Genomic DNA, 13,701 nt, shown 5'->3' with positions numbered 1-13,701 from the left:
TAAACACAGCAGTGCAATACAAACTCAACCATGATCAGTTATGTAATAACATAACTGAAGAGCAATTTACTAATTAAAGCAAGGATTTCCCTGTGGTCCAGCTACATATAGTGAAAAACTAAACTTGCCTAAAATTCATACCAGAGGCACTTGAGAACAACAAAGGCAGAGAAGATCCATTTCACTTTTTAGCTACCTAAAAATATCTTGATGTTTGGGAGTTTGAAGCACATGCAAATCCACAGCAAAACAAGCTTACAGGCAATCACTGGAAAGAAAACCAAGACTGCTCTAAGGATGACCATGTTCATTTCAGAGAAAATAGAATGCTGATTTTATAGTCCTGCTTGCAATATTTTATTTTGCTTGATTAGTATAACTGCCATTTGGTCACCTCTCAACTGTCTGTAAAAGGTTTCAAGTTTAAAACTAGATGTTATTACYAATCTTACATGGCTCCTTTTAGAAACTTCAGCTTTATGTTATCTTACAGAACTCTATATTTATTGCATTATTTCTTCTTTCAATTTATATCCRAAGTGCAAGTCATTTCTCAGGGAGCTTTCACAATAAATAAAAGCACTGGATGTATCACAAATAAAACCATCCATATAAAGCAGTAATTCAAAGATAACTTATGCCATCCGTGCCCATCCAGTTCAGACCAGGAAAATGTATACATGTAAAGCCAATGTGACACAAAAGCTTAAAATGTTCCTCTCAGTAAAAACCTCCAAAGCATAAAGCTTTGAGTCTTTTTTTTTTCCCTTTCATTTTTAATCAGAGAGCAGGCTCAGTCCAGGGCACTTTTACTTACTCTCTTTCTTAAGTCTCCTTTCCTCGTTCCCATTCTGTAGTCAGCATTTTTTGGCTCCACTCTCCCTCATCCTCCCAAAAAATAACCTCTGACTGCTCTGAACTGCAGGTTTCTTACAGAGATAAGGGGGGGGGGGGGAAGCTGCATGGCAAGGAAGATTGATGGTCTAGTAGTGATTTGGGCACTAAACCTCAGTTAAGTTCCTCTGCTTTCTACAAACTTCTTTGGTAATCCGGAACAATCCACTTCAGACATTCTACAATTTTTTTTCCTTCTGTCAATAATTTTTTTGGGGGGAGGCATAGTATATTAGCAAAAGATCTGGGCATGCCAAAATTTACCAGAAGTTGAGTAGAAGTCTGTAGACTCTTACACTTATCTCAGCAGACACTAACAAATCATTAACGTTCTAGAGGTAGATTCAAATTTTGTGTGTTGCACATTCGTGTTTATGTATGTCCAAATAAAGGATTGTTATTTGCTTCCTTGTATTCCCTGCGGCATAAGGTAATGTGGTAGCTAAAGAAAACAGCACCAGACAGACTTAGAAATTGATCCTAAAGTTCATTCCACATTTTCCTAAAGGACCTTTCATTAGTAGTACCCAAAGGGTGAAAGCATAATTTGCCTTATGTAATGTAGAGTTAATTATGCCACATTAGAGCCCCAGTGACCAATCTATAAAACAGCTGGTAACATCATCTTTCTTTAATTGCAAAAGCATTGTCTACTTTTTGTTTCCAGAATGATACATGCAATTTTTCATAGTAATTTTTGCCTGCCTCATAAAAAGCTAACCTGATTATCTTCAAATAAATACTGCATTACTAATGTCACAGCCTAATAGATGCTAAGGAAGCGCAGACTTGTTTTCTTTTCAGTTTTGTGAAATCTAAATGATCTTAATATAACAGCACAAAAAAAGAATACAGTCTCTACTTTTGTATAAGATTCTGCATGATACATGGGAGAAATCCTTTAGGAACGAGTTCATAAATCATTAGCAATATTTATTCACAATGGATTTCAAGCTACTGAAAGACCCTGGATCAAGAACCTCAGACTCTAGAGTCCTATTGTTAACAAAACCCAAAAAAACAAAAAAACAAAACAAACAAACAAAAAATCACCACCACCCGCACAGGAGAGGCATAACAGTCCTGCAATAAATGTAATAGTTCATCTGAATAAATCACACGTGCAGTGAGAACGGCATACCTATAATCAATCCACATTTTTATGACCAAATTAAAAACTAGTAATCTGGAAACACAATAAAACCTTGGCCAACTACAAAGCAAATGATGCTCAAAAACACAAAAMTGTCTGACCAGCAACTTGCATATACTGTCAATAATCATCACAGGGTAAAATAACTGCGATAAACATAGCATTTTAAGGTCATCTGTTCTTTTTAGTTTCTCGGTATTTAGCAGAAACACAGTCTAGATAACCATGAATAACATGTTCATCTTAGGCCATACGTATTAYTCAAATATTGGATTTGAAAACCTCTAATATATTTTGTACAATAAACACCAAGATATATGGATCAGTTTTCCATTCCACATTACAAAGTATGCAGCAGCAATGATCCCAACAGATCTTGGCAACTAAAAAGTAAAAACAAAGATACATATGTATAGACAGGATATTTTATCATCATTCCATTTGGTGCCTAAAAGCTCATGTGGCTTAAAGCAACATAGTAAGTTAGTCTCAGTCATGAGGGGGTATTCTGTGAACCCAAAAACATACTTGGTGCAGAGACATGCACAGTCTACAGGTGCTGGGTTTTTAACCTACCAGTAAGCTGGATTCTGGGTTCCTTAATATTTCTGTCCTTTGGATATTAAAAGAACAAAACAGAAGGAATCAAATGAACAGCTGCATTATAGTTCAGTACAATAAATATCTCTGCAAGAACAGGGAAGGGATGGGGGGGGAGGAATTTTTCATTGAACCCCTTTGCCCTGATGATTCCACTATCTACTAACTTTTCTTTCTTACCATCAGGTCAGCAAAGCACTCTGATAGGGGTTCTTTTATAAACCATTTATACCACCAGTACTTCCACATAAGTTTCTTCTGGTGAACCAAAATCTGGGCTATGAAGTCTTCAGATCATAATCTATACATAAAGTGTGTGCCTCCTTGCAGCTTTTTTTGTGTGTGCATGCATATTACACCAAAATAGATATAAACCTTTGCTGATACTAAATGCATTGGAGAGAAAAGAGTTCTTTTGTTCAGAGACCTATCACAATGTTTCCAGCTGCATGTGACTGCAACTGATCAAGTCAAAGCTTACCAGAATTATTTTCTTTCTTGAATTTCTTCTAACAAGAAGAAAGCATTAATGACAGCATTTTTGTATTTGCTCATTTTTCCAAAATCAGAACACAACTCTACATTTGTTTCATTTTTTCCTCTTTTGTGCATTTTAAAAAGTTCTAAGCACTTACGATAGGAACAACTAAATCCATCATTGCTGCTGAAATGTTTAAGTGAAACTTCCGGTACATTACAGAAAGAAGTCTCACAATATTAGAGTATGCAATACTTAAGAAAGAGGCATTATTGCAGAGGCAATAATGACAAGCATTTAACTTTAGAATATGGTGACACATATTAATGAGGTATTAGCATATATTCCAAATGTATAAACTCATGCATTGCCATGTATCAAATAAAAAAAAAAAAAAAAACAGAGAAGGACACTTAAATATGGCCACCAATTTCTTTACATATTCATAAATAGGTTCATTAACTATTAAACTCAATGCTAATAAACTTAAAAGTGCAAAATTGAGGGAAGGGAAAACAAACACACACACAGAGAACAGAGCCTTAGCACCCAGAAGTTGCAGTATCATGAATCCAAACATCTTCCCTCTGTTAAGTCAGTTTCCTTCTAACAGGTTTCACAGGCAGATGAGAATCTCTCAGAACCACATGCTGCTTTTCTTTCCATAACCAGATGCTAACAGAGACGCTGCCTTGAAGCAAAAAGACTGTCCACTTAATTTTTATTCTAGTTAGCATAACTGCAGATACACTGTCAAATGAACCAAAGCACCCAGCATATAACTAATAATTTTAAAACATCCCTTCAAAGTGGTGTTGAAGTAGCCCTTGAGGTCCAGCCTTGTCTATCCTGACCATTCTTGTGTGGCTAATGGTCTTGCTTTGGCTTGACAGGACATCTGTCTTCCTGAATCTATTTCTGCCCTGTGAGCAAGAGCTCCCATAAGCCATCTCACGACATTTATTACAGAAACTACTCCACTTAAAAAAAAAAAGGAAGGAAAAAAAAAAGAAGCATCTGAGTGGAATTAAACAGRTTTTCTCAACTGTAATTATTTCTACCATAGAGCCTTCTCAGGGATGCAGGGATAAGTCATTACCAGTTTCTCACCCTGTTGATTGTGCGAGTAAGGGAGGGAGGGTGATGCAGAAGGGAGGGGGAGTAATAGCAAAAAAGCATCTTTATTGTTACCGAGGTGAAAAATTGGTTTTCACTTTTATCTAAAGCTTTGGATTTGTAACTATCGCTATTCAGTGAATCTTAATACCTCCAAAATCAGGGAAGAGGCACAGTGATACCTCTAAAGTTTGCAGCACAGATGTTCCTCCAGACAAGCAGCAACTCAGCCTGCCTGAAGATGTGACATGAGAGGAGAAAAAAAAAAAAAAAAAAATTACAGTGAGAGCAGTACAAGTAACTGCACAAAAATGCATTCCTTTCTCAGCAAGTATGGAAAGGCCAGAGCTAATGCTGCCGAACTACCCAACTGTGGTCTAGGCAAGTAAAAATAACTTCCCCAAATCCCAAAACAACACAATACGTATGTTCAATTGGGCCTACAAAGCAAATTTGACAAAGCTGCGTTTTCACCGGACTTCCATCTCAAACAACATTAATACTGCTCTTTTCACTTACAGCTGGCTTTCTTCACTGAACAAAACCGTTGGTTCTGACTGACTCCTCAGATGCCATCTTTTTGTCCTCTCTCACATTGCTGCCCTCAGTTAAGCACCTCTCTGTATACCCACTTCCTCATTCAAACTCCTTCTTTAGACTGACTTCCCTTACGCTCTTCTGCCCTTTTTGCATTGGCCCAATGAATTTTACTGTAGTTTATCTGAATTAAAATGTAAACTCACAGGCCAGGAACGTGTGAAGTTGTAYGTACAACAGGATGCTCCAGAAGCAATCGTTTCCCTCAGCAGAAAGCGGACGTTTCACATTTAAAACCAACTTTTGTCTCAACACGCAGTTTACGTAACGAGGCACACAACACGGAGGGCAGACCAGACAGCAACAYGCTTCAAAAGAAGAAACGCCGACCCTCCGGCTCTGTGCAGCTCCGACATCGGTACCTGCCCATCAAAGGTGCCTCCAACCCGTCTGCTTCAGGGAGGAACTTTGCAAACTTGAAACCCCGCATGTTCGTGAAATTACACCTCTATGTCCCATCAGAAAATCCTGGCCGAGCTACCCGTGCAAAGCTGCGAGGAGCCGTGAGTAACAAAGGAGGAAGCTACGGAAAAGCAACACAAGCACCTGCAACAAGGCGAGGGCAGCCAGGCACACAGGCGGGCAGCAGAAGCAGGCGAGGGGCAGAAGCAGCCAGGTCAGAAGTCTGAAGTGAAGAGTCCGGGACCCCAGAAAGCCAGGCTAAAAGGCAGCAACAGCAACCAGAGAACAGCACCTTGCAGCCAAGTTCGCCTTTCTTCATATCCTGCTGACAGGAGACTCCGTCCTTCCACAGAGCTCCCAATTTATAAAGAAACCACGTAGCCAGCATAGGCAAGACATCTACATTCAACCCTTTGAAATAAATCCTCATCCCCAAAATGTCCAAACAAAATAAGACATGAGGACAGAGAGGTACCACAGTTGATGAGGTGAATAAAACCAATTATACAATGGTTATCATGTAGAATGAATAGATTGCAAACTGAAAAACTGAGCTCTGTCTCCTGACGTTTACCATATCATGAGTCAGCTGTAGGTTGCTCACAGCAAGAAAGTGCTGTTACTAATTTTAAGTTTATTTTGTTCAATTTCATTCACTTCTTTAGCTCTTGGTTCACTTGACTTAGTGGCTGTCATAAAAAGTAAAAGTAGAATTAAGAGAAAGAAACAAAGCACTGTGCACACTACTAAGTACCAACTAAGTAACACTGCTGGTTCATGTCAAGGAAAATGGTTGCTGCTTTAAAATGAACACTATTTCCTGGACTCATTTGTTTTCATTCTTACTTTTTGGAAAATATKTCACTTGAAATATTATGGAAATGAAGTGCAGAAATAAAATACAAAATTTTCCACCTGCAAACTATTTATGAAATGGAGCCACTCAACACTGACACAGAGGAGTGGATTATGGCATGCAGGTGTGGTCTAGAGAAACTGTGTGTTACTGGAACCGTCTGCTATTCTTCATACAAGCCACTTTAATTATGCAAAAAAAAAAGTTTTAAAAGACTTAAATCCAAGAGAGAATTATTGGGATACTGAAGCATTCTTGGACCTCCTTTTTTTTGTATAATTAAAGTCCTTTTAAACTCCAGTGATTTTTAATTACATTGCATATGTTAGTCTGAAGTTTTCCCCCCCGAAAAAAATCAAGCTTTTCAGAGAAAGCATTTTAAGGTACTAGCGCTTCTCTCTTCCGTCCTTACTCCCACTCTGCGGTTCTGTCCCAAGAGGCGATGAGCAGCTCCTGTGACGCCCCAAGTCCCCCCAACATACGCCACGAGGATGCCACGCACCCCTCAGGCCCTGAAAAGACACGGGGCTTAAAGTGCGGATGGACAGAAACAACAGTTGCTTCCCAGCGAGCATGATGATACCATCAGGAGTACCAACCTGGGGCTAGCTAACAACTCCAAAGAGCCAGAAGAGGTTTAGGGTGCAAGAACTTTTCTGGGGATTAAATTATCTGTGTCATACTGAGGCTCCCACAATWCAGAACACAAATAACATTTCCCTTGAGTTTTGATCCCGTGTAGACTGAAAATGGAAGTTGTCTGCTGCCTGCCATCACACCACCTGCCAGTTGCATGTTGCCCTAGACAAATATGTCACTAGCTGGTTACTACTTTTAGCTTGTTTTATTCATCTTAAAATCAAGTAGCTTGTTTTATTCATCTTAAATCAAGAACAAAATAAATGAGCTATTTACCATGACAAAATAAAAATAAAAAGTCTTAGGAAAGGCTTCTTTCCAATAATTAATAAATGCTTAAAGAATGTAATATGACTGTTGTTAGGCAGAGCGCAGCTCCACTGCTGACTTATCTCCTGCACTCCTTTCTACAGATTAAGACRTGTTCATATGGATGTACATGGCTATGTAATCTTATTTACATCCCACAGTTAATGAAGATAATCAGTTAGCTAGAGAATATTCAAAGAAATGCATTCCTTTGCTCAGTGAAAATACCATGGATTATTAATTTGTAAAACAGGAACAAGGCATACACGCTATAACTTGAAACTAGAGTTTAATAACATTTACTTCTACAAAAAAGCCTACTCAAATAGTATTTTACATAAAGTAAGGTACTTCTCAATGTGAGAGCACACCTTTAAGTAACATTTTGTAATTCCAGTTTTCTTATCTATGTTTCTGCATATATTCTTTTCACAGCAGAATGTAATGATTCTAAAGCGCTACTTACAGTATATATAATGATTAGAGTGCCCTAAAACCCAAGTTGGAATTAGTTTACTACCACAGTTGTATTTCCTAGTTGGGGTAGAGAACTAAGATAATAGCAATGCACTTCTCAGCAAGTGTGCAGAAAAGCAGATAAAATTCTACTGTAGGCAAGTACGTTCATTTTACCTAAACTTACCTCCATTTGAAAGAAGTATGTGAACTCTTAAGACAACCCCACAAAAATAATTTGCCTAGCCTGTACAACTGTAGAATACCCACATCAAAAAAAAAAAAAAAAAAAAAAAAAAAGAGAGACTACCACATTCATCAAATTACTTTTATATATCCATTATTAGTGGACTGAATTTCCTCATCCACTTCACAGTTTCTCTTTTCATACAATCTAATGCACATACACATACAAATAAAGTATTCCCTGAAAGACCCACGCATCTTTTAGGTGGCTTTGTCTTGTGCTTTGCTAGCATGAGAATAACCCCAGACTGCACTGAAGAAAACGTCTATATGTTACATGTATAAAAGAATTGAACATCTCATAATCAGAGCTCTATAAAAATTTAAAGAAAAACTCTCTTCTCTGGCAAAATAGCATTCAGACATCAAAGGCACGTTATCCTTTATTGCAAGCATCTCTCAAGACATGTTGCTCCCACGTGACAAAGTTTGTTGCTATCATACTTTTTGATACACATTAATAACATCAATAAAATTATTTTAGCCATAGGACAATGGCATGTTGAAAGCTGCTGAAGCTGAAAATTATGTTCTCGTGGTGACTTGAAAGATAAATTAAGATCACGGGGGGGGGGGGGCACAAAAAACCATAAGACTGAGATAATCCTGCTGAAGTAAGATTCGAGCACCATCCTTAACTTGCACCATCCTGTACCATTTCTAAGCAACAACTTAACCGTTAGTTGTTGACCTAGATACTTAGCTTGCACTCCAGATGTTCTTAAATTCTTCACTGCTGGATTTCTTTTCTTGCAGGCAGTATGAATGGATACTCCATTAAAATTCTCAAAGCACCAGGTAGAGAGAGGAATACAGAAGTGTTATTCACTCTCATAATGCTCTTTTACCTACATTTTCATTTCACTGTTTTTGTTCAGTAATAAAAGGATTGAAAAGTGTTAAAGGAAAAAAAAAAAGTTAAACCATTAGGAAAAATGAGTTAATAGTTTCTGGAGAAGCTGTGAACAAATAATTATACTAAGTGCTACTAAGAGTTATCTCTCCTTCTGTGAACATTGACTAGAGAATACTCACAGCAGCCTCTGACCTAGGTGCTCTTGTTCCTCATTTTTAGGCAACAAGCATGATGTTATCGATTCCCACTGTGCTATGGACAGTCAGCCCAGAGCCAGAACAGAAGTTCTTATTTATTTAAAGTTGACTAGACCACTCATTTAAATTGCCATTCAAACCACACAGGACTCGCTGCAATACTAYGTTTAAAGGAAACATGGGTTCAGCTCCTAGATTCAAAAGCTTTTTTAGGGAACCAAGAGGAACCCCAGTACAGTGCAGGGGTGTTCCTACATAGGATGCCCTAAAATCACCCTCCACAGAGTATCTTAGCAACCCTGAGAGTGGCACACTATATTCTAGCCACTTTTCCTTCTCCAGACCACATACAGACACTTTTTGAAAGCAAAGGCATAAAGAATTGAAAGCATGTATCAGGGAAGGAGAAGCTGAAGAAGGGAAGAAACATCAATGGATTTTAGCTGGTACAAAACAATCAGAAAACATTCGAAAGCTGAATGCTTTCTACACATAGTCCACCTGTGGTCCTAGCTTAGCAGCGTAAAGGAGTCAAAGGTAATCTCAGAAATTAGCCCCCACTTCTCTGTAAGAGATATTACAGGTCTTTTTAAGTAACCTATTTTCTACTTGAAAGAAAGTAAGCCTGAACTGGAGAGCTGCTGAGCGCCTCACATTTATGAGTGCAAACTGTATGAATCCATACAGCGACTCACACTGCAGAGACTTCACAGGAGCTCCTAGTTTGTAAAGGTTCAAGAGAAAAAAAAATGATATGAGAAGAAGCACRTATTTGATAGAAATGTTATAAAACTTCATGTGTACAAAGAACAGATAGCAATGCATTTTAAGAGCACATTAAAAGAGTCATAACTGAAAAGGCTGCATTTATCTGAAGTTGATACTCACTGATATTTTAAGGCAGTTATTTACAAATATACAAAGATTCTAGCTCCATCGCCCCTGTACAGATGCCACTGGTAAATGATGACTTTTTAAACAACAGTCACTGCAGAATTATATCTTTTAAAATAATCAGCCTTCAATGAGCAAAGTTTCAGATGTGCACACACAGTTAAATGCCTTAGGCGCAAGGGCTGTTACAGCTGTCACTTCTACACCTCAGTGAAAACCCAGCAGAAGAGGGACACGTGCAGCCAAACTGCACAGACTTCAGAGGAAGCTGCTAAGCGCTGACAGATGCCTGAACAGGGAGGTATTAACAGTCTTGAGCTTTCGTAAGTCAAACAGTCTCTACTGTGGCATTATTTACTATGAAGTAAAGAACATACAGGGTCAAAAGGAAATGTCTATAATAATGGGAAACACTACGGTTACCTCTAAATAAATAGGCTTAACCCCTCCCTCCCCCCAAAGCAACAGCCACCACCACCACCACCCACAAAGCTTTCTCCCAATACTCAACTGAACAACCTGACGTCACCTGTGGCTACTGCCACTCCTTGCCTCAGGAAAGATAGGTAAAAAGGATCCCAAAATCAGACAGAAAGAGGCCATACAGAAACATAAAGGAATTCAGACTAACAACTGCAATGGATGGATGACTGAGGAAAGAGCACCTGGAGGATCTGCAGTGTGTCAGTGCGAGGCAGATGGACTCCTGGGCTGCTGCAACCCAGGGTTTTGGTTTGCAAGGTAGTGGCAGCATCGCCTTTCCCAGCGCAGGAGAGGAGTGCTGAACAGCGTACCTACAGAGTCTTACCGACGATAACTCAAGGAAGGCTGCTTTAAAATGACTGCCCTTCTGTGAGTATCTTTGCAGGTCTGAATGATGGGAAAGGTTTGATAATGATTTATAAAGTAAACTCATGAAAGCAACAAACCAAAGAAAGGACAGAAAAAATTTGAGTGTAAAGATTAGAAACCTAGCAGCTTTACTGAGAGGATGAAATGGTGGTTATGTTACTTTATTCTTCTGTCATTTTAAAAGACTACTTCATATGGAAGATAATTATGGAGAACACATATTGTTGGTATGCAGGGGCCGTTGGCTTACCCGAGTCCCACCTGTTCACTGCAGACCTGCTGGCCTTGTGCTAGCCTAGCTCATATTATCCTGGTGCAAAAAGACAACCTTTAAAGAAATCATTACCCTGATCCTATTAGACAATGCTGTAGGCTGAAAAAAAAAGAAAGGAGAGCAAGTGAAAATCTCAGAGGAATGTGAATAATTAGCACTCTCCAGAAAACGGGTCTTAAACACACACAGAAAGAAAAACAAAACTTTTGAAAGTGCCTGCACAGTTGGGTGCCTATAAACAGGAGACATGCAAAAATCACTAGTCGCAAAGAGAGGGAAAAAAAACAAACAAAAAAATCACTATGCTGTAGCACATTAAGAACTTTGTCTCTGCTTAAAATGATATTTCATTATGAAGAATTATTTTCATTTCTCTGAAGTTGTGCTCCCTTCTAAAGTAAATAACTAATGTGATGCTTTATTTTATCTAGGCATATTAACACAGATGGCTTTAGGAACCAGACTGCTGTTGAGTTATATTTAGACCATGAGCGAAAACAGCCCAACATAGCAATTCTTCTCTGCTGCCGAAACTTCCTTCAAGACAGAAACAACATGGCAACTGTTCTTATCTTCATGCATAAAGACCTGTGTAAAGTCCAGCTGTAAATTAGCAATCAATATCTTAAGAAGAAATATTTTTTATTATTAGTTCTTGTAACTTGGATGTTGAGGGAAAGGGAAAATTTCTAGACTCAGTAGTAATGCTACACAACCATGAAGTAGAAATCATATTTATAATGTGGCTGCGTCAGCCATACGTGGCTGTGTCAGAGGTGATGTGAATACCAAGTGCTCCACGTCACTTAAAACATTTATAGATCAGCATAGCAGGAGCCCAGGTGCAAGGGACAGTGGAGCTCCACTATCGGAGAAATAAAAGCCCCCCCTCACATAAGCTTACTATCAGATCATTTACATAGCCAAGTTGCTGCAAGTCTTACAAAAGGCTGAAACAGCTTTGTTTAATAGGATCAGTAACAGGGTGGTGGGACTAAGAGGCCTTCCTGAAACCTGCATCTTTCAAATGTTTTTATCATCAGCAGCTAAGACAATGATAGCAATGCTTGTCATCATTTTAGAAAAGCAACAGCTATTACAGTTAATGCCCACTCACGGTTGAAGCAACTACCTAGCTTCATTATCTCTCCAATTCTTTCCTGTAAGTGGATGCAAAGGTAAAAGGAAAGCAGACCAAAAGCCCCTACATTAGGCAGCTGTAGGTGGTCACCAACGCACCGTATTCCAGACCGCGATGGATGCGGTACCCGCTGTGAAAGGGCGAATGGCCAAGACTGCTCTACCTCGAGGCAGGGAGGTCCTATGTTTAACAACATGCAGGTTCATAAAGAAACATCTTTGAGATCTTCAGACAGATGGAACTAATCAAAATGTTAATTCATTATCACCATTGCTTTTCATGTCAGTTCATTGGTACTAAAAGAACCTGAGTTTTACCAATGAGTATAACTGCACAAACAAAGAAAACAAACAAACAAAAACCTCTTTAACACTAATAAACTCTGCACATAAGACAAAATTTAGCAGCCCCAGCCATTTAACGCTTTTAAGTCCGAGACTTACTCATGTTCTGGTGTTACTTAAAGTGGTTTTCCGGGGTCATCTTTGTTGATTATCTAAGCAGGATAACACTTGGCCCCTCTAGTGGCAGAAGTGGACAGTTTGCAAGTTTACACTACACTACCACTGGTTCTAGAAACATGTTCCTCACTAGCGAGCCTCAGAAATAACATTTTTATCAGGAAAATGCCATATCTACCGRCAGAAACACAATGCATCTCTTGCTTTTTGTAGATGCTTTTATGCACATTTCCAAATGAATCTTTCAGGGAGTCTTTCGGATAGCAGCAGAGCTAGGCTGCTGGTTACCACTCCAGGATAAAACAAATTGCAATTCCTCTCCTCCGAGGAGATCTTTGTTCTCAGCACAGCGGGGTCATTACGAGGGCCGATAGCCGCTGCTGCTGCAAAATAAATAGCAACTGTAATGTTATGCAGCCCACAATTTGAAGGTTATTATCATGCCACGTGTGTGAAGAACACATGAGACTGTTGAGCAGAAATCATAAGCTGAAGCCAACATCTATGCAAATGAAATTAAAACTTAATTCAAATTTAAGAATTCTTTTTGTCTAGATAGTCACACAGGACAACTTCAAATATCTCAAGACCACAGTTGGTGAATCAAAATCCAAAACATTTTCCAACAGCCAATAAAAAAAGATGTATTTTGTTTGCTCAGAAAATAACAAATAGCAAATTAAAAAGCAAACTGATTTTTGTTAAAAAAAACATGGGAGAGAAAGTACTTGTTCTACTGATAATAAGCGATATAGTTAATACAAAGAAATTTTCTGCTATTGTTATTCATATACTGCCAGTGATTTCCCCACACAACTAGAAAAAGTTTTCTAATTTTTAAAAAACACATTCTTTATGTCATGCCCTCAACAAGATCATGCTCCCACCCCAAATTAACACCTTTCTCCCTCTCCGAAGAGCAACTGAGTCAAGTTTCACTGACCTCTCAAGGAGTAATTTTTTTCCACCTTGCAGTTCCAAGAGACCAGACAGTATAAGTTCAGTAACCTTGAAAATTTTTTAGAATTTTGGTCCAAATGATAACTTACATGAATGCCTGCCTGCAACAGTTATTTTTTTCCCCTCCTCCTCCTGCCTAGGAACTTCCTATGCCAAGCCATCGGAAAGCCATGATCGGGGTGACTAAAACTGCCCATGCCAAGTAATTGATGCCATACTTTTTTTTTCCAGAGAAAGGTTGCTTTTCCCTCTCGGTCTCCAGCATACCTGATCACTGTTCAAACTAGCCAACTGGACTATTTGAAACACCAATTACATCT

The 13,701-nt window shown here is 38.7% G+C and overlaps 1 protein-coding gene across 3 annotated transcripts in view; it reads right to left on the bottom strand.

Annotated features, from left to right (window-relative positions):
* GABRB2 (gamma-aminobutyric acid type A receptor beta2 subunit) overlaps positions 1 to 13,701 on the bottom strand; it is a 174,369-nt gene that overhangs the window by 138,635 nt on the left and 22,033 nt on the right. For all 3 annotated transcript variants that reach the window (XM_026091354.1, XM_026091356.1, XM_026091357.1), the window contains exons 4-5: positions 5,627 to 5,651; positions 4,081 to 4,105 (exon numbers count right to left, since the gene is read on the bottom strand). In XM_026091354.1, the coding sequence (XP_025947139.1) occupies positions 4,081 to 4,105; positions 5,627 to 5,651 (50 nt within the window). The remainder of the gene's footprint in view (positions 1 to 4,080; positions 4,106 to 5,626; positions 5,652 to 13,701) is intronic.

The sequence above is a fragment of the Apteryx rowi genome, unplaced genomic scaffold (assembly GCF_003343035.1).
Source record: "Apteryx rowi isolate R43461 unplaced genomic scaffold, aptRow1 scaffold_90, whole genome shotgun sequence".
Lineage (NCBI taxonomy): Eukaryota > Metazoa > Chordata > Aves > Apterygiformes > Apterygidae > Apteryx > Apteryx rowi.
The sequence above is the reverse complement of the archived record's forward strand: the minus strand, read 5'-3'. Positions and strand labels throughout refer to the sequence as shown.